This window comes from Amblyomma mixtum, chromosome 9 (genome assembly GCF_055824585.1).
Source record: "Amblyomma mixtum isolate Tamu chromosome 9, ASM5582458v1, whole genome shotgun sequence".
Taxonomy (NCBI): Eukaryota; Metazoa; Arthropoda; class Arachnida; order Ixodida; family Ixodidae; genus Amblyomma; species Amblyomma mixtum.
In genome coordinates, this window is record NC_143020.1 from 121,475,285 (window position 1) to 121,503,266 (window position 27,982).

The 27,982-nt window shown below is 52.7% G+C and overlaps 1 protein-coding gene across 1 annotated transcript in view; it reads right to left on the bottom strand.

Annotated features, from left to right (window-relative positions):
* LOC149331039 (uncharacterized) overlaps positions 1-27,982 on the bottom strand; it is a 228,505-nt gene that overhangs the window by 63,031 nt on the left and 137,492 nt on the right. The window contains exon 3 of the mRNA XM_089561761.1: positions 27,525-27,774. Coding sequence (XP_089417887.1) covers positions 27,525-27,774 — 250 coding nt within the window. The remainder of the gene's footprint in view (positions 1-27,524; positions 27,775-27,982) is intronic.

A 27,982-nucleotide genomic window follows, 5' to 3' on the forward strand; every position in this document is an offset into this window, starting at 1 on the left:
CACAGAACGGTGCGAAATGAACTCCTGCTAGTGCACCTCGCCACCGAGAGAGAGATGAAACGATCCTAATGGAACGCCATATTTAGCGATACGAAGCCAGGACATCTACGACGTGCTTAAAGAGCTTCCTGTCATGTGCAGAGACGCCGCGGGACGGTCAAGTGAGCTACCGTACCTGTGCTTCACGCACTGCGTTTTGCTATGCGACGGGCATTACGCTGGAATGCCCCATGTCGCCTTGAATTCAGGTGGACGCGCACTGTGTGTCGTAGATTTCTTTCGAGAGCTCTAGCAGGATTCTTGAGGTTTCTCCCAGATGCGAGCGGGATCGCAGGGGCAACTAGAGTTACCGTATATACAGTAACTCTAGAGACAACACTCGCGAGACGCCATCTCGTGCGTTAAAAATCGCCATCGCTTGCGGGGACCAGCCGATACGAGCCCATTGAGGAGAACCAACCCGAATTACGTTGGGAGACCGCGAGGTCGCTCCTCTGCCACGGCCAGACCCGCGCAGGCTGGCCCCCGCTGGCCACTTCTTGTAAACCCGCTGGCCACTTCTCCAGCGGCGGCATGGAGGAGAGGGCATCCTCGAGAGAGACATTCCGAGAGGGAGGAGACCCGTGGCGGCACGTCTCGACCAGGGAGGCGCGCTCGCGTTCCGCGCGCCAGACTCCGCACACTACATACACACACGCGCAGCAAACGCGGCACAGGGAAGAAAACGGGGATAGGTCCCGGAAAAACGCGCGAAAACGGAAGAGTCCGCTCCAGCGCCGTCCTCCTCCTCCCGCCGCCAATGCCGCTCTCTCCCGGAAGCTAGAAGCGTGCAGCGCCGCGGAAGATAGCGAGCGTTACGTAGCCAGGCGTCAAATACGAAACGCACAAAGAATTTGCCCCACGTAACAGCGACAAATTGCTCGTTCTTTCCCCTGTTTTCCAGGTACGAAACTACTAACCCTGTACAGGCCGAGTTATGCAAACCGCTGTTAACGCGCACGAATCATTTGTGATTTGCCTCCCGGACACTGGCGCTGGCAAGTCCCGATGGTTTCACCACGTCCATCTACCGCCATCAGGTGACGACCGCTGCACGCTTCTACAGTGCGAGCGTACTCCTTGGCAGGGGCCTCAAGAGCCGGGCGCGTGCATGGCCAGATGAGAGTGGATGCCCGTCTCCCAGTGGTCGTTAACGCTGTCCGGAGCAGAAGGGAGGCGTGCGGGGAAGAGGACTCGCAGGCTGTAGCTGGCCCGCTGACTTCCTCTTTGCTCTGCTCTGCCTGACAAATAGGGTTGCCTGGCAACGCGGCGCGCTCCCCCGACCACGCTCCTGCCATTCATTCGGGGAAGATCTCCTCCCGGCCCCTGTTGAGCGTCGTATATACACTGACGCGTCTTCGTATATCCACACACACACAAACTCCTCATCGCCGTCAAAAACCATCCCGACTGCGAGGAAGGCTCTTTCTTCGTGGCGTGGCGACCCCGCCGCATCGTCGAGTGGGCGCGGTGCAGACGACAGCCCCGCCGCTCCTCCCGTCTCCATGCCCGACGTGAGGCGCTCGTAAAGCAGATGCGCCCACACCGGGAAATGGATAACTTCGAGCCCAAAATTGCATTGCTCAGAGAGAGAGAGGGAACAAATTTTATTATTTGTGTTGTTGTAAACCCGCTCAAAAGTCGAACGGGTCATATGCATCAGAGAGAAGCCATAAGCATTGCCAATGAAACCTCTACTGCAATTTATAAGGCTACATATAACTCCTTCAGCACATCCGAATCAAACTGGTACCTCCTCAAGATGGCTATATTTATTCCCGCAGTGCCATCTACTACCAATCGTGATTGGATGGCACACCGAGTGGCCGGTCTCGAACCCCGGACCACAGCAAGTACGGCTAGCTGTGCGAAGATTGTGAAAACGGCTTAGCTTACAACTCGCGCATCCGTATGGCTCCTTTTAGCTCATTCAATCTGTACTCTCGTTTGAGCTCTGAAGAAGATCCAACTTTGCAAGGAGTGGCCAGCAGGTTATAATGTTGGTAGTGCAACTATTTCCCCATTGGGCCACACGTCGGAACATTCTTCAGTGTGTTCATGCTGCGCCGTATACGCGTAGTTGGCATTCCCTCCAACGAGTCCCAGCCAGTAAGAATGATCCACTGAGGTGCGATGCGTTCTTAAGAGTGCAGTAAGTGCGAATGTTACAGGGTGCTGTACACTGAGAACAGCACCGCGGAGTGCACTAGCTCGGGTAAAAGTCGCAGGCCCGCCAGGCCCGAAGACGCGAGAGCAAAACTACGGATCTTCATGCGACGGTATGAGACAGCGGTGGTTCAGCCAGTGAGAGCACGGCTTGCTGATGGACCACTGCGGATGATTCGGGGGCATACTTGCGCACACATACTTACGATAGATTATTATATTATTATTATTATTATTCACTTCACGCAGTGCACCAGCTCGATAACAAGAGTGTAATGATCGAGGATCTCAACATTTTTGCATGACACAAAAGGCTTTTTTTTTTTTTGCCTGCTGGATCGATACGAGTCTTATGAAAACAACGTACCGAATTTCCTTTCGTGTTATTTCCACTATCATAATCACTGCAATATGTCTCTAATCGCAGAGTAAATACATCCAATACCCACACGGGCACTGGTTTCGTTACGATCTGCGCCACGAAAGATTTAAAATGCACCACCGAGCTCCGTTTTCCAGAGCCCTTGGCATGCAGTGACCTCCGGTTTCAGCCCAGCGCTATAAGCCAGAGATTCAGAGAGAATGGCCGCGATAGCCAGAACGATAGCGGCCACCTAATTTCCTCCCCGAAGCCAAGCACGGTTTGGGGCGCCGCCGAAAGCGAAGCAAATCTTGCGCGGGGGAGGGTCGTGTGCGGGGCGCGACAACGACCACTCCCGACGCCGAGTCCCCGACGCCGGATTTCGCGGCAGCAGCCACAGCGCACGGGCGGCTAAAGAGTACAGGCGTCGTAGGAAACCGTACGTGAGCATTAAAAGCGGAGGAGGATGGAAGCGCCCGTAAATATTTGAAAAGAACCCGGATGCCTGGAACAACCCGGCGCTCTTCCTGGGACAAAAAGCGGAGAGCGCGCAAAATGTGCAAAGGGGGAAAAACAACTCAAGCCGCGAGAGGCAAACCGAGGCCTCGGATAAAGCGCTGAGGCTGCGGGGCTTCCGAAAACCATAACAGGGTAAAAGAACAGAAAACAAAAGAAGGAAGAGGAGCGCAAAAAAAAAAAAAGCGCGAAAAACGCGACAGGAGAGACGCGCAAAAGCTATAAAAACTCCCCAGGCGCCCGGTTCTGCCGGAGCTTGTCTAAGCACTGCTGCCATTTGCACTTTCGTTTCGCCTTCCGCACTGTCGTTACACCGCCGGCTCTCCTATTTTCTCTCTCTTTCTTTTCCCGCGTTTTCTTTCTATCGCAATGGGGCGGTGCATGCCTAGTCAGCAATCTTCAAAAGCGACCAGTTTCGAAAGCATTAGGGGGCGGCAGTCGCTTCTTTCACTCGTCTCACCTCCATCCTTCTCTCTCTCACGGGTCAAAACTCGCGGAAAGGGCAACCCCCATCGCCATCGCCAACACCCAGCAATGGCGGCCATTTTTAGGCGGCTCTCGGCGCGCCAAAATGACCGAGCCTCGTCGCGGGTAGCGCAGCCCGGTGACGCCTCACGGCCGTTGCCTCGAGTGGCTTTGGGTTGAGACTAGCACCGCGCCCGGCTCGGCCCGGCCAGCGTTGACGGCGACGCACGCCCTAAATGCGAAACGAAACCAAGAACGGTGCAGAAAAAAAAAAAAAAAAACGAGTTGGAATAAACGTGACCCGGAAAAGGGCCTCCACGACAGATGCTGTTGGCAGGAAAGCCGCTCACGAAGCATTGCTTAAAAATGTACACCTGTGCAGTGTGCATATTGGCCTCCAGTGCCCAGTTCAGCAGGGCACGGATTTAGTGACTTGATGCAACGTAAAGATTTGCAACACGGACAATTCACGGTGTGCCGCTATTCGGTTGCTGATGTGCTGCAAAGCTTTAAGCTTTCGTCAACAGAGCAAGCGTATCCTCGGCAAGCGGAGTCGAAAAAGTGAAGCCATAGCTTTTATGAACGCAGAAGGCACGCACAGCGCACAGTCCAGTAGAGCGCGAGGACCCCCCCCCCCCAAGAGTGGAATGCGACAGCGTTACAAGCAAAGCTGCTGCTGCATGTTTGCGTGTCTGTGTTAGTTATTTCACCGAATATACAATGTAGTCACTGTCAACGTATCTATCCGTTCAAACCTGCTTCTCTGTCTCTTTCCTGGTTGTGCGCTCCCCACTTGCTTTTCAGATTTGAGTTGCTGCGCCGTAATCACATGACCTTGTGATGTCATCGCCTTCTCGATCAACCAGGAATTTTCGTGACTAATGCAGGGCGCGAAATCGCATCATGTGAAGTGCCACGGCGCGCAAGTGAATAACTGAAGTAATTGCCACCTGTTACGATGGGCAGGGAGGGAAAGGACACATGAAGATGTAACGTCCTGCGTAACGTAAGACAGCGCCGTTTCGCGAGCAAGTCACTAGTGGTGCCGAGCGGATGCGCTCAATGTTGACGGGTTCACGCTCTCAACACCTGCGTTACATTGCCCCTATAACGCTTGCAACGCTGTGACAGCTACAGACAAAGAGGAATGCAACTGTGTAACTGGAACGTTTAGTTCCATGTGGCGTCCCAAGTAGGAGAGTGGGCAGATGACGCCGCACGGCACAACAAACCCAGGTACAAGCGATTGGCGAGCGTACATGTGGTGCCAAGATAAATGGAAGGCAGTATTAGAAAAAAAAATTAATTCATTACCCTCAGTTCATGCACCCTTGAACAGAAATATACAGCCTAATTGTGACTGTGCGAATTAAGCAGTGCGCCAAAAATGTCGATCACTGCGATGTCTATTCAAAGAAATTATTTTTTTTTTGTCAACAGTCTCGCCATCTATTTACTGTTTACGGCGGGTGTACAAAGCTCTAAATGCACACCAAATGTAAAAAAAAAAAATGTCTGCACAGAAGGAAAACTGAAGATTACTCAGCGTTTCGACCGAACTGTTACGTCTGTACCGACGTGGACCCGCTATATATAGTACATGGGAATATGATTTTTTCCGTTTTTTTTTTACGACCACAGTCACAATGTATGTGTGCAGTGAGCTCCTTCTACCAAAGAGTGCTCCTTCAGTTAGGGCCAGCTCTTCCCCGCCCCCTGTAAACAACGGCGAGACGACTCACGCAAAGCCCAGCACACCCAAATGGCGATCTGCGTGCAGAACACCGTTCCCCCGGCCTCGTGTGTCTTTCTCCTTGGAACGGCGGCGGGAGTCACGACCGGTCGCCCCTCGGCGTGTCCTCCCCTCGATGGCTATCACGGAATAACGTTTGAGGCCAGAAACGATGCAGGGCTCCCCATCGACTCTGCCGCCTGCATTCGGGAGCGGGGACGGGTGAGTGCGGGGGGGCGCTGTTTGAACAGTCACTCCCCTCCATATATGCACCCGAAGCACCCGCGGCTGTTTTGGCGCTGCGGTTACGGCGTAGGCGGTATTCCATTCCCCGATCGCTGCTACCGCGGCGGAATCTCTGGGGAGACCGGAACAACGCACGGGCGGAGCGAGCGGAGACTCGAGGGACTGTGTCGGGCCCAGAGCCAACTGCCGCACGCCGCAAGAAAAACCGCAGGACGCATTTGCATCTCGACCAAAACATTGCATGGGTTAACACGGCGATCACGGCACGAGCACGCTTGCGTCGACATTCTTTTAGTGCCCCAGCACATTCAATTCAATTTCAATTCACCTGTATTTTCAACATTTTCACAATGTTGACGGTCTCCCAAGCAAAAAGCTGTAGTAACAGCTTGACGAGGCCTGGAAGCCGGCGGCAGACAGCAGTGACAGCGGTACAAAAAAAATATATACACAAGATATCAATTGCTATTACACACGGTCACACACATTTTATCACGGTCACAGTTATCACAGATTTACAAAAATAAGAGGTGAAGTAAACTAATCAAAAAAAGATATAGAGATGATGTACAAAAGCCAAGGTTAACATGCACATAAAACTGCAAAAAAAGCGATAATTGCACATATGAGAGGTTAAACTACGATGTGTATGTTTTTATTAAGCACGTTACCATTTTACGCCAGAAACAGCAAACACGGGACACTCCAGAAACATTGAACGCAAAATCTTACGGGTTATTCGAGCGTTATTAAAACTAGATAGACTGATCTGATTTAGTAACACTGGCACTGCATAGCTTAATGACTGGAGAAGGTAATTAGTTCGGTGGTGTGGAATCAACCATTTTTCAGGGGCACGTGTTTTAGAAATATTACAGCGCAACGTTGCGCCTGAGAGTGAGAGAAGGAATTCTTTATACATTTCGTTAGCAAAATAAAAGTGGTAGAGGAGGCGGTAACTATAAAGAGACTTGACCGCTGCACCACTGCGTCATGAGTGGTAGGAAGCCTCCCAGGGACCGATGACTGACCAATTCCGCATACATGGACATTAGCCCATTATCACTATCCGCACATCTGTCATCCGTGAACACTGGATCTGAACACCGGAACCGATCTGAAACCGAACTGCTAGCGTACCTAATTCGCGTGTGGCCTAACTACGCAAATAGACCATCATTTTTTTTATGCGATTACATCAGGCGGCGACCGCCCGGCATTTGCCTGAAAAATGCTGTTCGGCGATGTCATCAGTGAAGTCACTAGAATGGAAAAATCTCACTTGTTGGAGGGACGTTAGGCCACCAGACCAGGCAATGCCCATTCGCTGGAGGGAAGTGACGTCTTCGAACAGGTTCGTCTGTGTGAAGCCTCCATCTACCAAGCGTGGCAGGTGGTGTAGGGAACAACACCGCTCGGCAAGAGTAACCTCAGTCTCAAAAGCCCCACCAGTCACTTCCGGCAAAGGCATCAAGAGCTTCGAATGTTATACAAAACCCATAATGGAATTCGATGTCGTGATGGCATTTAGGCTGTCGTCAGAAAAAAAAAATTACAGCTTCTCCGCGAAGAAATTGCCCGATTGGTCAATACCCTGATCAAGTGATAAGGGTCGCGTGACCCCGACTGAGCGATCAGAGAGGACCGCGAAATTTGAAATTCCCCACGAAGTATCCTGACTAGGTTGAGATGCCACGAGATCTTGTGAGGTCATAACAACCTGCCCGTCGGACTGTGTATTGTCTTCTAGCCCTGCGGCTCCGCACAGTTTAAAATACACTGAAATCATCAGCGGCGCCACGGTAGTAACGTGGTTTTTGTTCCAAAACCACTTCTCACCAACGCAACCCCGACAATCCTTGTTCCTAACGACACACCCTCGGGATGGTGACTCGCAGATCGGGCCTTCCGGTGTGAACGCCAGTAACGGGGAGTCGCTCCTGGGTGGCCTCAAAGAGGGCCGCAGTCCGTTCGCGATTCGCAGTGCGAACCCACCATTAAGACTGCCAGTAGCAAACGGGCCGTAGGAAGGAAATGAAGCTATGTCGGGGATAGTGGAAGGAGGACATCCCGGAATAATGGCGACTATATATATATGTTGGGTAGGGATGCATTAACTGCAGCAATCTGAAAGCACGGTCACACAAGGCAGGCGCAGGACGCTTCCGCTCGAACCACGGCCAAGAGACATATGGCCGACGTCCGAGGGAGGAAGGGGAAAAAAAGCGACAGCAAAGCTTTCCTGGCCTCGGAGCGTCGGTGCCGCCGCATTCGGTCGATGGAAAACCGAAAACGGGTCTCCTATGTCCTCCACAGCGCTCGAATGCATGAAGAGCTGCAGCAGACGCCGCCGACGCGCAGAGCACGCTCTCTTCCCGAAGAGTTTTGGGGGAAGAAAGGAGTCACAAAAAGAGAAGGGCAGGACGTGAAAAGAGGCCCAAGAAAGTGGGGAAAACGGGAATCACGGAGAAAAGAGGGTGGGGGGGTAGACATCGAGAAAAGGAGATAAAGAAGGTACCGAAGGAAAAAAAAAAAGCGAGAGGAAGCACGAAAGCGCGGGACAGGCCCGGGAAGAACGGAAGGGAGAGTACGTTGCCGCTAGAGCAGAGCTGGAAGGAAGAGGAGCCGAGGCGAGTGGGTCGACGCGCGTGTTTCCAAACATCACGTCGGACCACTTTGTCACCGGACAGAAAGAAATGACGCCAAGGGGAGGACGCCGGAGTCCGAGGAGCAGAGGGAAGGATGGGGGAGAAGGAAAAAGGAAGCTGGCGAGTGGAGGCGCGGAAAAGAAAAGCCAGCAGCAAACGTGCCACCGTCGACGTAGAGGCTAGAAGGGCAAAAATACATACGCTGGTCTTCAATGCAGGACACATTGACCGCTCCGTGAGCAATACTGCGAAAGGGCCCGCAGCTTTTCACGCCAGCAGCATGTGAATTTTAGGCACACACTAACATGTTATGTTCGATCAAACTATTGGCATTCTGACTTTCCTGAAAGGAAAGTTGAGTTGATATGGACACCGGCTCACTCTGGGCTGGAGGGCAACGAGCTTGCCCACCAGTTCGCCCGAGAGATGGAACACCGGGCAGAGGAAGGTGAGCCACAGTCCATTATTAGTTATAAGGAAATTACGAACTATTACAAGACGGAGAGGCGACGTTACCCCGATCCTCACAAATCGCTTACCAGAGAACTGCAAGCGATCTACAGGCAGCTACAGGCAGGATCCTTCCAGCACCCTTACCTTCAACACAAGATGTACCCGGAAAGGTGCCAGAAGGAATGTGATTTCTGCAAGACTGAGTTAGGCACGCTCCAACATGTCATTGGAGTATGCAACTTCATCAAGGAAATCCCCCCACCTCTTACCTGCCCCACTACCCCACTCCATCCCTCATCCTCCTTTACCGAGCGATGGGAGACCTTGCTAACCAGCCCGCCGTGGAAGACCAGCTCGTCCTGATCTCCAGGGGCCAGGCGGCCAGGGATGCGTATGGGTCCCGTGAAGAGGGAGCCACTCCCATCGACGGCGTCTCAGCAGACGTCGCATTTAGCTCGAGCAAATAAAGTTGTTTCTCTCTCTCTCTCTCTCTGACAGCGGTTCTATACGTGCTAAACACTCCTTTTTAGCTATGCACACGCGTGTGCTGTCATTATCTTCATAACCAGTGCCTTAGGAACAGGTAAAGAATGATTAACCATTCAGACGCATGTATTGGCGTTCTGATGGTCGAACTCAATGGCCACTTCGAATATTTTGAACCAAATAACATGGCTTCGAATACTTCTCATTGTGTCTTCTACAGCTTCACCGGCTGTTATGCGATCGCATGCAAAACAAAAGTGATACGCAGGCACTGTCGATAAAACTGAGGCAACTAAAATGTAATCTTGAAGTAACTTACAATGGATGACGGAATACCTTCGTTATCACACATAAAGCTAAGCACACAGCCGGGGTAAAAGAGGTGACGCCGTACGCAGCTTCAACGTAGTTCGTGTATTATAAAGGCAGCAGACATAAGTAGTTTTGATCGCCTGCGTTAGAAACAGACGCGGCTTGGCTTGCAGTTCGTGTCATGCTGGCAAACTGTTTTTGTTTTCAGCTGTTGCGCATCCGGATGCGTGCCTGTTAAAAAAGTTAATTTCAAGTTTATACCACTCTAATTCGCCTAAAATATTACTGACACTTTTCAGTGCAGTCAACTGGGCTCCTCACTATCAGAGGATAAGTCTCACTGGCACTTCCAAGAATCTCCTATTTAATCAAACAGCTGTTCTGAAAGCCTGCCCCTGAGCGCGATTCGGGCGAGTTTGGGATACGCTGCGCACAACTGACAAGGACACGCTGCGCTTCGGTTACAGTGGACTTTAAATGCCCAAGTTCAGACGCAGTTTTTGATAGCCAGAAGCACCTCAATTCCCTTTGAATAAAAGGGGACATAGCTCATTCAGACCGATACATGAGTCAAGCGTTCACACTACGCCAGCAATACGTGCTATGGTCAGCAACACTGAATAGATTTTGTCAACATCACCCACTGAAGAAACGCAAATCGAATAGGATTCGCCAGAATGCAAGGTGTTGCAGAACACAATTCTGAGCTCAGACAAGGAAACCTCACTTCAGTGCTTTGTATACTGCAACGCTCAAGAGCTGCACTCCTCCCGTGAGGAGAGCCGCGGACCGTAGGAGCCTCTTTACAGTACATTCTTGAAACATATGCGACCAGTGCGTGCCCTCGGAGTTATGGCGACATTACACAAACACATTATTTGCATGCGTTCGCCTTTCCGATCCCATCAATCACCAGTTTAGCGCAGCAACGACGACGCGGACATACTCGCCGAGTACGCGTGTGCGAATCTCTGCCGAAGAGCGTCGGCCAGGGGCGAACCTGATTGCGGCAGTAATGGGATGGTGCCGACCGTGAAAGACGCTGATGATCGGCCATCCGTCTTCGGAGAGCCATCCAGAGATAATCTCCAGCGCCATGCAATAACAACTAGCCGCTGTCCGCTGGTCCGTGATGACTTCATCCGCCGATCTGTCTCGCACAATAACACGACGACTGCGCCACTTGGGGAACTGGGCAGCGCGAGTCGCATTTCTCGCCTGCTCTCAGCTCACGCTTTGGCCACCGAGCGACCCCGAGGTAACTCGATTTAAATGGTCACAGCTAATTATGTCAGGCCCTGCAATCACTCTTCGCCTGAGAGCAGCGCGTCGGTCCCAATCTTTGAAGTTTCTTCCGACTTAGCAAACAGGTTTATGCGCGAAGCTTGTAAACAAACCGGAACGCTAAGTGTTTCAAAGGCTGAATTACATTCGAGAACAACGGAAAGCAGGAGGTGACTCCTACAAAGGAACGACAGACGCAATTATCGGTGAGCGGAGAGAGCTCGCGCGTAATTCCACGCTATGCACATATGGCGGCTGATCCCCCCGGCCCGTGGACTCCCCATAACGGCCTGGGGCATCTGTAGCAGGCTCACAGTATGAACAGCAAAAATTACATTGTGGTACTGAGGAGAAAAAGCTTTCACACTCAGATGTTCAGGAAGGAAAAAAGCGGACGAACTTTCGGAACCGGCTATGCAGGTCTGATCCTGCGTGTTCATCGGCAGCTTAACGCCCTCAAACTGCACTCCGACGTTTCAGGCCTCTGAAGGCAGGAAGGAAGCGAAGTTTCATCCGGGCCAACGGGACATGGTCGTCCAGCCACCGTAGCCGCAACGTATGCCGGGATGTTCGCCACGAATTCCTGAGCCGGCACGTTGAGGCATCGAAGCGCCGCGGCGTCGTCCCGGCCGACCGTCGCGGCGGCCGGGAATGACAGAACGATTACGGCCGAGGAGGAGCTACCGCCGCGGCAGCACTAATCGATCATCGGTCGCACCACGACCGGCTCCGCTTCCTACACAGACCACTTCTTCTTCCGTCCTCTGCCCAGGCTTGCTTTACCCATGTGTCTCTGCCTGTTTCGTACTTGCTGCCTTGTAATTTCGTGCAGTTTTGTTTCTACTCATCTGCCTCGTCTTCTTCTCCCCCACTCTTCGGGCCGCGCACCAAAGACGCATGAACCCGCTTCCCTGCTAAGGTCTCGCTTATCGATCGCAGCGCCGCCCGCTTGTTCATCGCCGGTTCGCCTCTCCGGGCGCCGTCCGAGGGGACGTGCTTCGGTTGCACACAGCGCGCCACTCCGTTTTAATTTTCCCTCTCTAGATTTCTGCCGTCTACAGCTGGCTATACGGGAGGCCAATGAAGGCAACGGTCTTTTTCTCTTTGTTTGTGCTGCCTTTGTTTATTCCTGGCAGTGAGGGCGTGGGCGCAGCGCTATCGGCGTCCTCGCTGTTCACGCAGCCGTGACAAGGTCGCGTGCGACGCCACCCAGGTCGACAACACGGGGCCGCCACAAAAGTGGGCGGGGGGACGACGCGCGGCTTCCGCGACACCCGCAAAGACGGATTCGAGCCTGGGCTGAAAAGGCGTGGGCTGGCAGCGTGCTCCATCACTCGATACCCTGTTAGCGTCCGAGCGCACATGGACGGCGACCCAGTGACCTCCAGACTTTTCCTGCATTGAACTCCTTAGGAGCGCGAGGTGCTTGGTACTTCCCGTGTAAGCAACTAAACATAGTCTTTCGGGGGCTACTGCCAAATTTCAGCGCAGATCTCAGCAGCCCCACATACACGGACTAACGGGCGAGAGCGCGTTCGCTTCACGGCACGTTATTTCATCGAAGCAACACTGCGCATCGAACTCTGGCTTCAGCAAATTATTGCTCGAAGTAGAAAACTTCAGTACACAGTCGCGCCGGGCACACCAGTATTTGTAGTTTTCAAGCAGCAGACGTGCCATTTCCGTTCCATGAACGCGACGCAAGCTTCAAGCTTCCTTTCATCTTGTTGCTCCGAGTCAGTACGTCTAAAAGCAAAGCGAAACTGGATGACCCGAGTGAAAAGCTCAAATATTAGCCGCCACGCAAAGCTTTAACTAACCGTCGCACTCTACCTAAAAACCAAACATTCACTCATTACTGCAGCGCGCATCGGCTACCAGCCGACAAAGCTGCACGACACCAAACTTTCCTGCTGAACGAACAGCTGCAGGTCAAAACCGCACGCAGTAATATCTCTGTCCTGCACCAGGACCAAGCACGCACACGTGGCACGCGGACGTCTAAAGGTTTCTGCCTGACTAGAGCGGTTAACCCAAAACATGGCTTGAAGGCCTAGTCACCAAGTGAGGTGGCGCCAAGGTGCCGAGAAGTATAGCTCCAATAATCGGACTTTTCCCACACCTCGGAGCGTGACAACATTCCTGGCGCACACCGCTTACAGCTGTCCATCACTCTGTCCACAAGAAGACCTCAAAAGGCGCACCGCTGAAGCCAGACATATATTGTGAGAACAGCGTCAGCGTGGATATGGCTTGGCCATCTCCACCAGCGGCGTGACCTTCAGAGCGCAGTCCCTTTGAACAAAAAAGGAACAATATAGCAGCAAACATTACACACAATACCGCGGAAGAGCGTCGCGAAAACGACATTTTGGTAATGAAATTGAGTATGTATCCTTAAAGTGGTCAGTTATAAAAGGCTGGAAAGTCGGGCGCCTAAACAGGCGGTCGGTAAAGATAATTCCCCTAGTAAAAAACTATTCGCAGCATAAGGAACAGCGTACATACGAGGTCTGTTAGAAAAGTATCCGACCTTTGGGCGAAGAAAAAAAAACTGACAAAACTGGAGCGTTGAAAACCCAATAATCTTCAAAGTGGTCTCCTTGGGACTCTACACACTTCTTCCAGTGGTGCTGCCATTTTTGGAAGTATTCCGAAAAGGGCCCTTTCGGAATGTGGTTTAGCTCAGCTGTCGTTGCAGCCATTATGTCCTCTCTTCTCTAAAATCGCGCTCCTTTCAATGGCCTCTCGATGTTGGAAACGGCCAGAAGTCGGGCCATATCAGGAGATTAGGGAGTCTGCTGAACTACGGGAGTCTGGTTTTTCGCCAAAAAAGTCTGAATCAAGTGCGAGGAATGTGCAGGAGCATTGTCGTGATGGATGCGCAAATTTCCTGGTCACCTCAACTCCGGTCTCTTGCGCCGCACAGCACCACGTAGGCGACGGAGGACATCCCTGTAGTACTCTTTGGTCATTGTTTGACCCTGTGGGGTGCGTACTCGTGGTGTGCCGCCCAAAAAGAGTCAAAGAAAGCAGTCAGCCTGACTTTGACATTGCTGCGCACTTGGCAGGCTTTCTTTAGTCTTGGTAGCGTGGAATGCTTCCACTGTGATGACTGGGATTTAGTTTCCGGGTCGTACCCGCATACACAACACTCGTCAACAGTGATTATGGTATTGATGAAGTCGGGGTCACTGTTTGTGGAATTCAGAATTTCCTGGGAGACTTCAACACGAAGCTGCTTTTGGTCCACCATGAGCAGCTTCGGCACGAATTTCACCGCAACTCTCGCCATGGCCAAATCTTCGGTGATAATGGAATGTGAAGCAAAATTGCTGATGTCCACCTCTTTTGCAATTTCTCGGATAGTCACACGACGGTCCCGCATCACCACAGCGTTCACTTCGGATATGGCCTGGTCATTTCGGCATGTTGATGGCCAACCGGAGCGTGGCTCGTTCTCCACTGATGTGCGGCCGACTTTAAACCAATTGTACCACTGCTTAATCTGTGTGCTGCTCATAGCATCCTCACCGAAGGCCGTCTGAATATTCCGAATGGTTTCCACTTGGCTGTCGCACAGTTTCTGGCAAAATTTGAAGCAGTAGCGCTGCTCCTGTAGCTCCGCGATTCTCCTTGCAATAAAAAACCGACGAGAGCACTGCACACTGTCGCATTCAAACGCTGCGTCCCAGTGATTGACGCTATCGGCAGGCGGGAAAAAATTCGTGTATGCGCACGAAGGTTCAAGGTCGGCTTATGCAAGCGCGCTTGTTTCATATCCATCAGGTGTTCGCAAAAAAAAAAAAATAAAGTCGGATACTTTTCTAACAGACCTCGTATATGGCAAGGTTAGCTTGCAGCACATCGGGGTAAAAATGTAATAGTTGAGCATATATGACATCTGGTGCGGACGCAGCGACCAAGACTTGCCGATACATTCCTCGATGAGCGACTGTAGTGTTTCAAAGTTCGAATTCAAGAAAGCTATACTGCCCCTACGCACCCGTTGCTCTTCCAGCGACGACCATCTAGCCGGCAACAAAAACATGAAGGGTGTCAGGATAAACGATACCGGTTTAATGCGCCAGCTCCGTAACTGGTTTCAGGGATAGCGGACTGCCGGGAAAGCACGTAAAAAATAATATCAAGCCTGGTTCGAGGCAGCGGCGGGTTATAACGGGTCCTCTGTGCGCGCGCAGCTGAGCGGCAAGAGGCGGCGTAGCGACACGGGGCAGGCGCTTCAACGGGGTTCCTAATTGGGAAGTAACCAGCAGAGAGCCAGAGCGGACGCCGAGTAAACTAGTCGCGCTTCAACCGAGCCACGACGAGCGCAGCGCCACAGGTGTCGCACATAGCGCAAATCGAGCAGCACGCTGACGGCGGCATCAGCTATAGCCCGCGAAAAGCGCTACGCACGCAGCCCTTAAAAGGCGACGCAAAAACCGGGGCGGAATATAGAAAACGAGAAAAGAAAATTGCCGTCGGGGACGCATAATAACCGAGCATCCGCGACGAGTGGCCACAAAGCGCGCATAACAATTAACCCCCGGTTCGTGCACAGGTCGCGGCGACTGCGACGACGTCAGGACGTTAAGCGAGCTCGGTTTAGAACCCCCCCTTCCTGCTTATTACGTCATCATTAGACGGGAGGAGAAGGGGAGATTGGTGGGCGCTCGTTCCGGGCGCATGCGCGCAGACTGCCCTCGGCGCTAAGAGCGCCTTGAGCAAGCTGCTACTGTTTCCTGCGCTGAGAGCTTGCCCACTGCTCGGGACACAATGAATTTCAAGAATGAGCGCACACGGAGACGTGCTCTAGTTATGCGGCGAAACGGTAGATGAGGGGGCACGAAAACAACCCGAAGAAACTGAAAAAAGAAAAAGTCATAATAAAGAAGGTGACGGGGAGATGCAGAGCATGCAGGGAGGGACAACCAAAAGAAGCAACCGCTAAGCTGTTCCATCTGCCCTCCAGCACTCCCCCTCCACCCTCGGTGCACAGAACCGCTTTGCTCGCGCGGCGCAGCATTTTTATCGCTGGCTCCCATTCTGCCTTCGTTTCGGGCACCCCGCCCTCCCATACTTCTGGCTCCGGTAGGAAACCTCTCGGAAAGCGAGGCTCAATTAGGAACCGAAAACTGCCCGCCCCTCTGCGCTCGTGCTAATTTGCGGTTGGAAGAAGCCTCGCATGGCGATTCCGCCGCCTGGTTCCAAGTTAAACGCTCGTCTATAGTCGCTCTCAATTTATAGTTGTTTTTTTCTCCCTCTGCATAGCTCTATTTCTCCTTGAGTAGCAGCGCCCCATCCCTCTACCCTCTTTTATTTCCGGCTTTTTGTATTACGCCCGCGGCGTAATTCGTGCTTCGGGTCCAGGCCCCCAGCGGACGGCGCCTGAGCCGGCAGAGAGAGGAGACTCCTAAGTTAATTTCCGCCACGGGCGCAGTGGGCATTCTATAAATTTTCCCCTGCTAGCCGCCGCCGCAGCCGCACGAATTATGCCACCACAGCCATTTTCGGGTTGGCGGCGGACAACGCTGCATCGTTTCGCGCTCCTTCCTTGCTTTTTGTGGCCTCGATGTACCGGGAGTACTCACGTTGACGCTGCAGTTTCCCTTGGGTGTGCATCGAAAACTCGAGACGCCTTTTCCCCCCAACTGCAGCCGCCGCAGAACAGGGCGGCGGAAGGCAGGTGCGCCATAGTCGGACGGCATGAGCAAACAAAACTAACAGCGCTGTTATAGATCAAATTTACAAATCCTTCCAGAATCATTTTATTCCCTTCTACTTTTTCCCATTTCTGTCCTCCAACTACGCTGCAGCACAAGTGAGGGCTCCTCCCGTTTTTAGTAGCGATATAGCGGCCGGGTTGGGTCTCCACAAGCGAACACTGCAATTCGTGGTGTGCGAAACAATGCCACTGCGCTGCAAAGGAGAAAAACAAAAACATGCAGGTTCAGTGTATACAGCTAGCGACGTGAAGAAGTTCATGCGAATATTATACGAGGGACAAAAGAAAAGGGAAACACAGAAGATGCTCATCAGCAGTTGTCGCTGTGCTGCTATAGGTCTCATTTCTTCTGTGCCACGTACAGTATATTGGCGCTAACTTCGTCGCGTCATGTAACACCAATTAGCCCGGCAGCGTGCTCTCCTGACGTTACTGACATTCCAACGCATACTGTTCTCGCAGCATAACAGGTGCCTGGTTGTTACACTACTGAGTGGCAATACAGAGCTGCAAATATTCAAGTCATGTAGACGGTGAGATCGTGGTTCGAACTCATTCGTGCTCCTCTTCACCATGCCACCCTTCTCGAATTTCAGCCACCATTTAACTTGGGATTCGAGCTGAGACTGCCGTTAGTTTTCTGCAGTTGCGTAAAAGCGAAGCACAAGGTTCATTCTTGCAGTGGAAAGCCAATCAGTGATTGCCAAAATGTGTTGTGAAGCCACAACTGTCAGGCAATCGTTAAGTACTGCGGTTAGGTGTTAGCCGATACGCCGGTCAGCCCTGCGCAGCTACAGAAAACCGCCCACGCACTTTCGCAGCTCAGAGACCTGGAAACAGCGAGTTCCACCCAATAACGCCGCGACTGTTGAACGAAGTGTGCGCCAACTTTGTTTTGCCGCCACTCTTGTGTGACCTCTAGAGGCTAGGCATGACCGCAATGAATGAACTGACGCCGAAGAGCGAAAGCGCCAGCAAGACATATTCATGGCATGCTGCGATTCAGATGAGTATCAGATGAGGCTCTCCTATTTCTCAAGTTAGTGCAGCATTCAGTTCACGTCTTTGCTCTGGGAGGTAAACCTTCTTAGTTCTTTTCGTTCTTTAAATCAAAATGAATCAGACTTTGCCTCATGTCACGCCGTGGTATTGTGTGCGACTCTGCCTCCCTGGTGACGCGGTGCGAACAATGGTGGAATTTCTGGTAAAGTTTACGCATTACTTATGCCGCTTGCAAAATGTCTCCACATGGAAGCGTGAACAGACGCGTCAGTAAGAGAAAAAGTAACACGACGTGCAGGCACATTAGGCAAAGAATCCCCAAATGTGCTCCTGCTCTAGAGGCTTCCCAAGTTTTCTTGATTTCAGACTCACGGATGGGACACTTGTGACTGAGGGAAAGCATCATGCAATTTTTTTATGCAATCTTCAAAATATATAATACTGAAATGAGCTGCATTATACAGTCCGATGGAAAAATTTGAGCTTAACCAGAGACTTTGCGAAAGCAATTAAAAAGCTAGAAGGGTTTATTAAACCGACAGCAGCCCTTAATTCATGAATTAGACGCAGTTACCATTTGCAACCAGTATTTAATCAAAGGCACGGCAAAACTGGACAGGCAGAATACAGCTTTTTCTTAACGGTGACAGTTTCTTTGTTGATTGCTCCATAGCTTTTTTGACAAAGATATAAATCTCCTGCGTCGGCAAGACCGCGAACACGGATACTGATTACGAGCCCTATGTAACACTAACGGCGTGCAGATTCGGAGACAATCGAACACGCGGAGGGGGGGGGGGGGGGGGGGGGGGGGCACAAACATCTGAGGGAACTCCGTGGACACTGTTAACAAGAAACCTTCTCCTTACCCGAGTGACAGCAGCATGAAGAAGCAAACAAATCTTTTTCGCTGTTAAGCTTGGAGGGTATGAAGTGTATGCGAGCCACATAAAGCGGTAAACGCCATGCGGAAATTGTTCCTTTACGCGTTCGTCCCCGGAGCGAACTATCAAACCGAAGAGCAACGCAGATACGAACAGTAGAAGGAAAAACAGCGCACCACAGCGAGCGGACAACACCGAGCGCAGAACAGAATTTATGCGAGAAGATAAGAAAGATGATTTTGATGCCCGCGCGATCGGAACCTTCACCGCCGGTGGGATGCTTCAATACACTGTGTAATTTCGGGCCAGATACAGGTAATATATGCCTTCCCGGCTCCGCGGAGGCAGAAGGAAAACAAACACGAAGAAAACTCCACTTCCGACCACGCTCTACAAAAGCACGACGTTCGATTTGTGTATGTTTCGGTCTTTTTTTTTTTTCATTTCTGTTTCCCATATCTTCGCTCGCCCTCTTCCTCAGCGGCTCGTGAAGGCAATTTCGCGGAACGCACACACACACACACAGCTATTCATCATTCCTCGCTCCTTGTTTAAAACCGGAGCGTAGCTTCTTCGAGGCGGGCGGACAATCGTTATTCACCGCGAAGCCCCGAGAAATGGAGGCTAATAACGCCCCCGCGCAGAAGCAGCCGCCGAAGCCTGGCAGAGCCAGATTAGCCCATTTTTTACGCCCGCCAAGAAACGGCAGCCCGCAATGCAAAAGTGGGTAACAAGAAAGCAAAGGGAAGAAAGTTTAAAACCACAAGCGAGCCGCGCACACGCGAGCGCAGAGTAATTTGGTTTCCGCCATACACCACCGGCCCGCGCTCCTCATTTCTCCGAGCAGGTGCGCTTTCTCAGCTAATTTCCCGGAAACGAAATCAACAACCGCGCGGCGAAGAGAAGGCGAGCGGCGCACTACATCGCGGGCGCGGAAACTCTGCGCGAGCCGGCCAGCGCGAAAATACGAAGAATAGGGACATCGAGATGGACAACGCGAACGCATCGCGCAATATTCGGCCCGCGAAACGAACTTGTGCTGATTGGCGGTTTTGAGGAAACGCGATTTCAATTTTCTCAGGTGCGCGAGGGGTGCGCGCGCGCTAAGGCGTAGCACTCGTTTCCATTTCTTCCCGCCTTCCACCCGATGCTCGACTCGCCGTGCTTGATTCGTGCTGTGAAGGACCCATGCTCGAGAGCGGAGCAGCTTAGCTCGCCTGGAGGAAAAGCGGCCACATTTTGACGTCGAGCTGCCGCCGACTCGTTATATTCTCACCACGGTAGCCGTTTAATCAACCCTGTGGACGGCCAGCGAACGAGAGAGTTACTGAGTGAATGCGCTGAGTAACAAAAAGTCCACGAAAGGATGGTTCGGCTACGTGGGTGAAAAACGGGCACCGTGCATAGGGGGCAGTGCAGGGGGCCAAATGGTTTACTAAAGTAATAACTGGTATGGCAGAAGGTAGTGAGCGACGAGAAAACTTTAACTGGAGTTTAGTGAACTTAAAAAAAAGCTTTTTGTAGCGATCACTTGTCAAGTGAGTGCCCGCGTTGGCTGCCTGTGTGTGTGAATGAGTGAGTCTGATCTTATCATCAGTCTAACTGCGTCACTGCAGGACTAACTACGTCCCCACTCACCTCCGATTAACCCTGCCCTGTGCGAGCTGCGACCATGTTATCCCCGCCAACCTCCTACAATCTCATCCACCCACGTCACTTACTGCCAGCCTCAGGAACGCCAGTATTCTCTAGGAAACCACAGCGCTACCTTAACGGATCACTGGTTACTTTCTTTTCGCATTACATGCCCTGCCCATGGCCACTTATTGTTGACTTCGACTAGGGTATCATTATCACTCGCGTTTGTTCCCTGACCCACAGTGCTCTCTTCCCGTCTCCTTGCGTGACAACAAGCAGTTTTGCTTGCAGCCCTCGCTGGTCTGTCCTCAATTTAATTGAAATATTTAGCACTAGCCTCCAGGTTTCCGCCCAAAACGTCTGCACTAGCAATACACAACTATTAGTATAGTTTTCTTCTTAGGGATGCTGGGAAGCTCCTATTCATGATCCGAGAATACCGGCCACCCGAGAGCCTGAACTGATTGCTGAATTAATGTCACCAGCATGCATCCGCTAGGCGCCACTCTAGGGAAGCCAACGTTTGCAGCAATTAACAGAAAGAAAGGGCTTTCATATCGTCGCCAATGAACCCTGTGCTGTTCCCCAAAATACCATCGGTTATGTAGTGTTCGCAATGCGCGACGAGTCAAATCCATTTTTTTTTCTTCACTCGGGGCCTCAGTGTCGAACATATGTCGTTCGTCCGCCCGTCAGTCCTAAGCCTACAAAAGGAAATGAAGCCCCTTCGTGCGCTTCAAATGAAGGGGAACTGTCCGGCCAATTTGATGCTCATTTTATTCATCGATTCACCTATTCGTACTGTCTTTCATAGTGACTCCCTCTTTTTACCCCTTTTGGGTAAAGGGTGTACTGCTACGAAGCACGCAATAATTTTCAGCAGCGGCAGCCAGGCCTGTACCGTTCTGCGGATGCCCTCACACGGTGCCCACACTGGATAGGCGCGGTCCACTTTCCGTCGCTTGGTCAACATCGTCCCGCTATTAGGCCGCGGGCACTCCACCCACCCCGCACATGTTTCGCGGCTGAAAACACGCAATCGTCCCGCGCTGATAGTCACGCTAACAGAGACCAGTGACTGATGGCGCCTCCGGGCACCCAGATTAATGCAGGCGGCGCCGGTCCCCTGGTACGCCGCTAAATAATGGACACGGCGCTCCTCCGAGCTCCGGCCGAGGTGGTGCGCGGCCTAGCACCACAAAGCGCGCAGCTATCACAAACCGCAGCCGCTCAGTGCGCGGGCGCTGGAGAGCGGCGAGGCAAAAGCTCCAAAGTAATCACGGCCCGACTTTACTTTCGCATCGTCCGCCAGCAGCGCCATCTCACGAGCCAACACGCCGAGAGGAAAGAAAAGAGATGCAAGAAGAGAAACGGCGCGAGTAGGAAACGGAAAGACTGACCACCGCCAAGAAAAGCGAAGGTTTAAAGAAGATTAAAAGTCTCGCCAGTCAATTTGTCAGAGACTCGGCCGTGATGAATGGAGGCCTCTCTCCTCCAGTGCGCGGAAAGTTGCGAAGTTTCTCGCGGCGGTGGCAGCTAGTCAGGCGGCAGCGACGGCACCGCGGCGGCGAGATTACGCCGAGGCGAGAACCCGGAGTTTGTGCGCATGGCCGCCGCCGCCGCGAGAAAGACACATTCGAGAGAGACGAAAAAGGGCCCCTATATGCTCTCCTTCCCCTGAAGACATCCTGGGATGTTTTCTTCCCGTTACCGCGCTGCAGGTACACGGCGCCCACGGTAGCTCATCTTTGGAGCCATGGGCTAGCTTTGCTGCCCACGATTTGTCTCGACGGGCGGAAAACAAAACAGAGCCCCCCCCCCCCCCCCCCCCCCCCCCCCCCCCCCCACCTGCCGCCTTTTGGCGGTCCGTGTTGCCAAGAACATCGGGAACCAGACCATTCTTCACAGGCGGGTCTCTGCGAGCGATATCTCCCGGAGCAGACCGTCGCTGTTCTTGAAGAAGGAGCGCTTGGAGGGTTCGGAGTTTTATGCGAAGCATATTTACGTATGTTTCCGGCCTTCGCGCGACGCCCGGCGGTGGCCACCATTGACCCTGAAGTGGGGTCACGTGACATGACGTCACGTGATGACGTCACACCGGCTGCAGATGGGGCCGTATATCGCGCCGTCGGTCGCCTCCCGGTGGTGGCCACCATTGACCTTCAAGTGACCTTCAAGTAGGTCACGTGACATGACTTCGCGGCGGCGGCGCCACCATCGCTGCATCACGTGATATGTGACGTCACGGCAGGGATGAAGCGGCGCGCGCCCGCCGTCGCGTCAGTGTCTGTGCCCGCAACCGCGCCAGCGTCTTTGCGCCGGGCGTGTAGGCGGTCAAGATGCCTCCAAACGTTAAGGACGTTAATAATAGGAATGCAAAACGAAGGCTGCAGCGTGCTACGGAAACCGATGAAGAACGCGAAGAACGCCTAGCCAAGCGGCGCGCTCAATATGCGGCTCGACGACAACGCTCCGAGGGTGTAAGTGAAGCCTCAACCAGTGGTTCAACTAGCGGAATCGGCGACTCCGTCAGCATTTCTACCAGTTCGGAGCGCTGGAATGCCACTAAACGACAGAGACGTGCCATGGAAACCATCGAAGAGCGACAACAGCGACTCGAAAAGGAACGACTGAGACAGGAAGGGAGAAATGTTGCCAACCGACAGCCCCATCCACATCCACACTGAGGCAGCTGCTTAACTGGGCTTAACCTTGATAAGCCTCCATTTTTTTTAATCGCAGCTTCCGCCAAAATCCCCAGCACAGCTGCGCTTCGAGAAGCAACGCAATCGCTCCGTTGTGCACAACCTGGGGTCTACGATGTATGGCGCCAGATTCAGGTGGATAAATGAATTCTTGCGCTCTCGCATACGGCTGCACACAATCTGTGACATGCATTGCCTACGTGTTATAGCTCCCGCAGCAACGTCTGGTCATATGACCACAATGTGCGACAGGAATTTCTAAACCGACACGATTAAAAATATGATCGCAGGCGCGATACAACTCAAGAACGTAGCTGCAAATGCCCCCGAAAGGAGGTCCTCCGTCCAATGGCGTTAATCATCACGGAAGTTACAACCTCTAAGCCCCTCCTAATGTTCGCAAAACAACCCTCCTAATGCTCACTTCTACACTTCCAGTACCACCGCCACTCACCCACGTACGTCAATAAGTCATCATCATCATCAGCCTGACTACACCCACTGCAGGGCAAAGGCCTCTCCCATGTCTCCCCAACTGACCCTGTCCTTTGTCAGTTGCCGCCGCTGTATCCCCGCAAACTTCTTAATCTCATCCGCCCACCTAACTTTCTGCCGTCCCTTGCTACGTTTGCTTTCTCTTGGAATCCACTCCGTTACCCTTAAGGACCAGCGGTTATCTTGCCTTCGCATTACATGCCCTGCCCAAGCCCATTTCTTCCTCTTGATTTCAACTAAGATGTCATTAACCCGCGTTTGTTCCCTCACCCACTCTGCCCTCTTCCGATCTCTTAACGTTATCATTTTCCTTTCCATAGCTCGCAGCGTTGTTCTTAGTTGAACAACGTCAATAAGTGCCTGTCACTAAGAAAAAGCATGCCTTGGATCGTACCCTCAAAACAACGCAATATTAAGGTGTCTGCTGCTGCTGTGCGTCGCAAACGTGCACAGGCAGGCGTCTGTTACGTAACAACCCAGCGTACCAGAAGCTCCGCTCAGCCGCCTGGATGCAGTCCCACATGAAACTTCGCGTCAACACCCCGGATGCTAATGTCTATGCGACCTTTGATGTCGGCCGGCGGATGTTACGGTTCAAGGGCAGCTCGTAACGCGCCGCCGGAAGCAGAATGCACCCCCGGCGGATGTGACGACACCGGATGAAACTAGAAGAGCAAAAAAAAAAAGGAACGTGTGCGAGCGCACGGTGCACAGACACGCACGCGTCATTTCCCCGGTCAGCGCACCACCCTTACAGGACGGCGGGCTGCACGCCTGACGTCCTCACTACTCTTGTAACATGCGACAAGCTGTTTGTCGCGTCACGCCACGCCTTTCCACCGCCGACAAACGCAACTAAGTAGGCGATGCGCACATTCCGTTACCCTTTATTTTTTGTCTTTTACTCATCTTACTCCTGAGCGAGGCTTCACTGCGTCCCTGCAGCTCTCCTCCAGCTGTGGCCCCTAACCTCCTCCTCTTCTGCCCACAGCCTCCAGGAGAGATCCGTCAAGCGTGCCTCGGGGCCCCGCAATCACGCGAGCCTCTCATTCGCGCCTCTCGGTCATGATTTCGGCGTCGTCGCAGTCACTAATCACGGGGCTTTCTCTGCGCGCCGAGTGCATACATGCGGCTGGTGCGACGGCGAAAAGCGAGATGACGGATGTCAGAGCGTCACATCGACGTCTTCATCAGGCACGAACCGAGTTTTCCCCTCGCCGCACGGCAGACGGTATTTGGTGAGAAGGCGCAGGAATTCGGCAAACGGCGAAACGCAAAACGAACGAGCCGTTCCTGCACGCACAAAGTGCCCAGACGACTACAGAAGGCAGCCGGAGTTGGTTCACACCAGCTCCCGTCAGATGACCGCACGCTTCCTGCACACCAAAGATTGTGGCTGGTTGCGGCCCAACCAATGAATGTGACAGAAAACTAGTAGCGTGTGACGTTGCGTGTTTGAGGCCCCATCAGGCAGTTACAGCTTTCGATGAAAACTGCAGCACTGCAGCAGAGTTTGGGCCGCCGTCTGGTCTACTACAGCGCAGCTTCGAAACAACCGATACAGAGGCCAGACGGCACTAAGGATCACTGGCCGCGTGAGGGCCACATTCTTCGCTCGCAGGATGCGTGGACACGCGGATGTCACAAGCATCAAGTTTTGCAGTCTCATTTTTCAGCAGCGGCTGTTAAGGCCACGTGTCACGGTTCTCCTGCGTCGACGTAACACAAAATAGATCGAAGGAGATAACCAGAGGGGAGAGACACTACTCGCGACACCACGGATTTGTGGCGTCCTCTGTGGGCAGCGGCATGAACTAGTGCTCGCACTGTTCCTATCTCCGCGCACAGAAGGTGTCATTCGATGGCACAGCGACCGGCAAAATTAGCACTGTAAACAGCCCTCGCTCAATCTTGCGTTACACAGGCGTACTAACCGGTGGAAAGATTTTCCTCTTTTTTTTTGTTTTTTCGTCAGAATGCGCCTTGGGTAGGGGCGCGGCATCAGAAGTAGAATAGCGCACCGGACAAATGAAACTTGATCGATAATCTCGAAATGAGCAGGTGGTGCAGATCGATGGTGATCTAGAGTGGCGGAGGTGGCTCAGACTCCGTGTGCGCCTTCACGGAATTTGCGCTCTGTTTGCCCGTAAACAACCTCGCGGGAGCCGGTGCACGACTGGTTCGTTCAATTTTGAACGCAACCAAGCGAATGACTACACAGAGAGCTTGTTTCCCCATTAGTTAACGGTGGCCACCATAATGCTCCAGGGACACGTTTAAGACGAGTTTCCGAGTCCATGGAGAAGCGTGTGCGAAATAAACCTCACGCGAACTGTGGTCGATCTGCCAGCCGGCATTCGCGGGCAATGCAGCGCCATCTATGGCGTTCCGGCCAACTCGTACCAATTCTGATATTAAGCGTGCACAAATATCCATCGACGAAATTTGGAAAAATTCGTCTCCAGACAGGCCGATCATCTCGTCCAGTCTTGCACCGCGCTGCCAGATCAACGGATCGCCGAGGCGTGCTTTCGAAACCAGCGCCCATGGAAGTAACAGCAAACGGCTTAAAGTGAACCCCCTATAATAAAGATTTATCGCTTACGTTCTGTTCGAAATACGCTACCACTGATGCCGAAGAACGCCCGACAAACCCAATTATCGAAGTACTTCTTCGTAACTGGCTTGAGCCGCCACTTGGGAAATCGCTAATGCTCGATACGTTGGCAACAGCGAATCGCTGTACAGCCCGGACAGTTTCAGGGCATAGCCACTTAGCCTGCCATCGCCAGTTGTATGTTGCAATTCGGCCCGCCTCAAATTGTAACGCGCACTCTGCGTTAAGAGTTATTAGGCCACAGCGTTCACTTGAAGTGGAATGGATGTCCTTTGAACGATCTGTGTAGCTAAGCATTCAAAGTATACGTCATGCAGCGAGCTTCTCTACCGCCAAAAGGAACCTTCTTTTGGCATTTCTATGCCCTTCGGTTTTAAATGATGCCGTGATGACACCATTACGCGGCTCAAGCTCAAAGCCTTTGGCCTCAAAACTAGTGCACTGCACGGGCTCGGGCCAGCCCGAAAGCCCGGGCCGGGCCGGGACCTGATTTATTATGCCGGGCCTGGGCCGGGCCCGGGCCTGAAGTTACGGGCCCGGGCCGGGCTCGGGCTTAAAGCTGCGGGCCCGAGCCGGGCTTGGGTCCGTACAGAAATGGCTGGTGTCCGACTTTTCGTTCACTATTGCAGAGTCAAGTACACAACTGCGGCATTGAAGCAGCGACACGCATGAGCTACTGGTTATAGTACGCGCTGAGAGAAAAACTAAGCTTTATTCACTGACTTATTTATTTCCTTATTTCCACGCCGTGGTGTGTAAGAGTAAAATGCAACCGGCCTTAATTGGCCATTGATTGTTCGTCATCCGAAAACATACCTATACACTATTAGAAATCCGTTCGTTATAAACATATTAGTTTAGGACGCTTGTAGTCTTCAAGGACATACCGTGAAATACTCTAGCCTTTTAGCTTTTCGTTTCTGCTGAAAGGTGATCAGTTCTGCTATGAGCTAAACGTGTAAGATCGCGTTCACTAAAAAAATGTAATCCTACTGCTTGAAAGGCAGCTTTAATATTTATACTTCGCCGGCGGCAGAATATAACTTATTAAAATCACGGGCAACGCAAATTAGACTACTACGCGTTTATGCAACAGACCTTTTTATTTAACTCTCGGAACTTCCGGATTAATCTTTGCCCACCTACACGAGATCACTCTCCAAAAGACGGGCCTGGCGAGCACTACTCTTCACCACTTCCTTCTCGGTTAAAAAGAAGCAACTTTCTGGAAGCAAAACTGCCGTTTCAGAACCTTTGTCGGCCAGTTCCTTATCGGTGTAGTAGCAGCCTACTTGCTCAGAGTGAGCAGTAAATCTCAAGCTTACTGTGAAACGGGCCGGGCCGGGCCCGGGCTGGGCTTCACTCCGAGATTCACGGGCCGGGCTCGCTAGAGCTATAATTTAGCGGGCCCGGGCCGGGCCTGGGCCGGGCTCGGGCTCCAGGTCTCGGGCCCGGGCCGGGCTCGGGCCTCAGATTGAGGCCCGTGCAGTGCTCTACTCAAAACTTCCGAGCAAGAGTGCACATACGTGCAGCCGCTCGCTCCGTACTTCCCTTTCCATATGGTAGCCACTCTTCTCAGCGGTATAACACACTGCGATGCGGGGCAACAAACAGCCGGGTGCGCTCTATGCAAACCTCGCCGTCCCAGTTTGAGCAAGACGTATCCATATTCAGCAGCCCTGAGGTCCCGCTGACTAGGTGGCATGCATTGCGGGGCCCGGATGCGGGAGGGCACTATACTACTCACTTCCAGAGGAGGAACGAAGCGACGAGGACGGCGACGAGGACGACCGAGGAGCAGACGGCGATCACGGGTAGCGAGGGGAACGCCGAGGGCGTGGTCAGCTCGGCGCCGACGGGCCGCACCTCGCAGAACTGCAGGTCGTCGGACGAGGAGGAGGAAGAGGCACCGCGGCGACCGGCCGCCACGGACGAGCACAGGCCGGGGGGCAGCGGCGGAGGGGGCACGCCGAACTCGGGCGGCCGAGGGAAGCAGCCTGCATGCGGGGAACAACAAAACGCCCAAGTCGAGAGTTGCCGGGATAGAGGGTTCCGGCAGCAACACAGAGGAAGGAACACTTCGAACACAAGACGACGATGCCAGACACAAAGTGAACAGCGAGGCATAACTTGCATGTCAATTCACCGGAGCATGTAAGAATCTCAGTCACTACTTCACTCACTCACTCACTCTGACTGACTCAG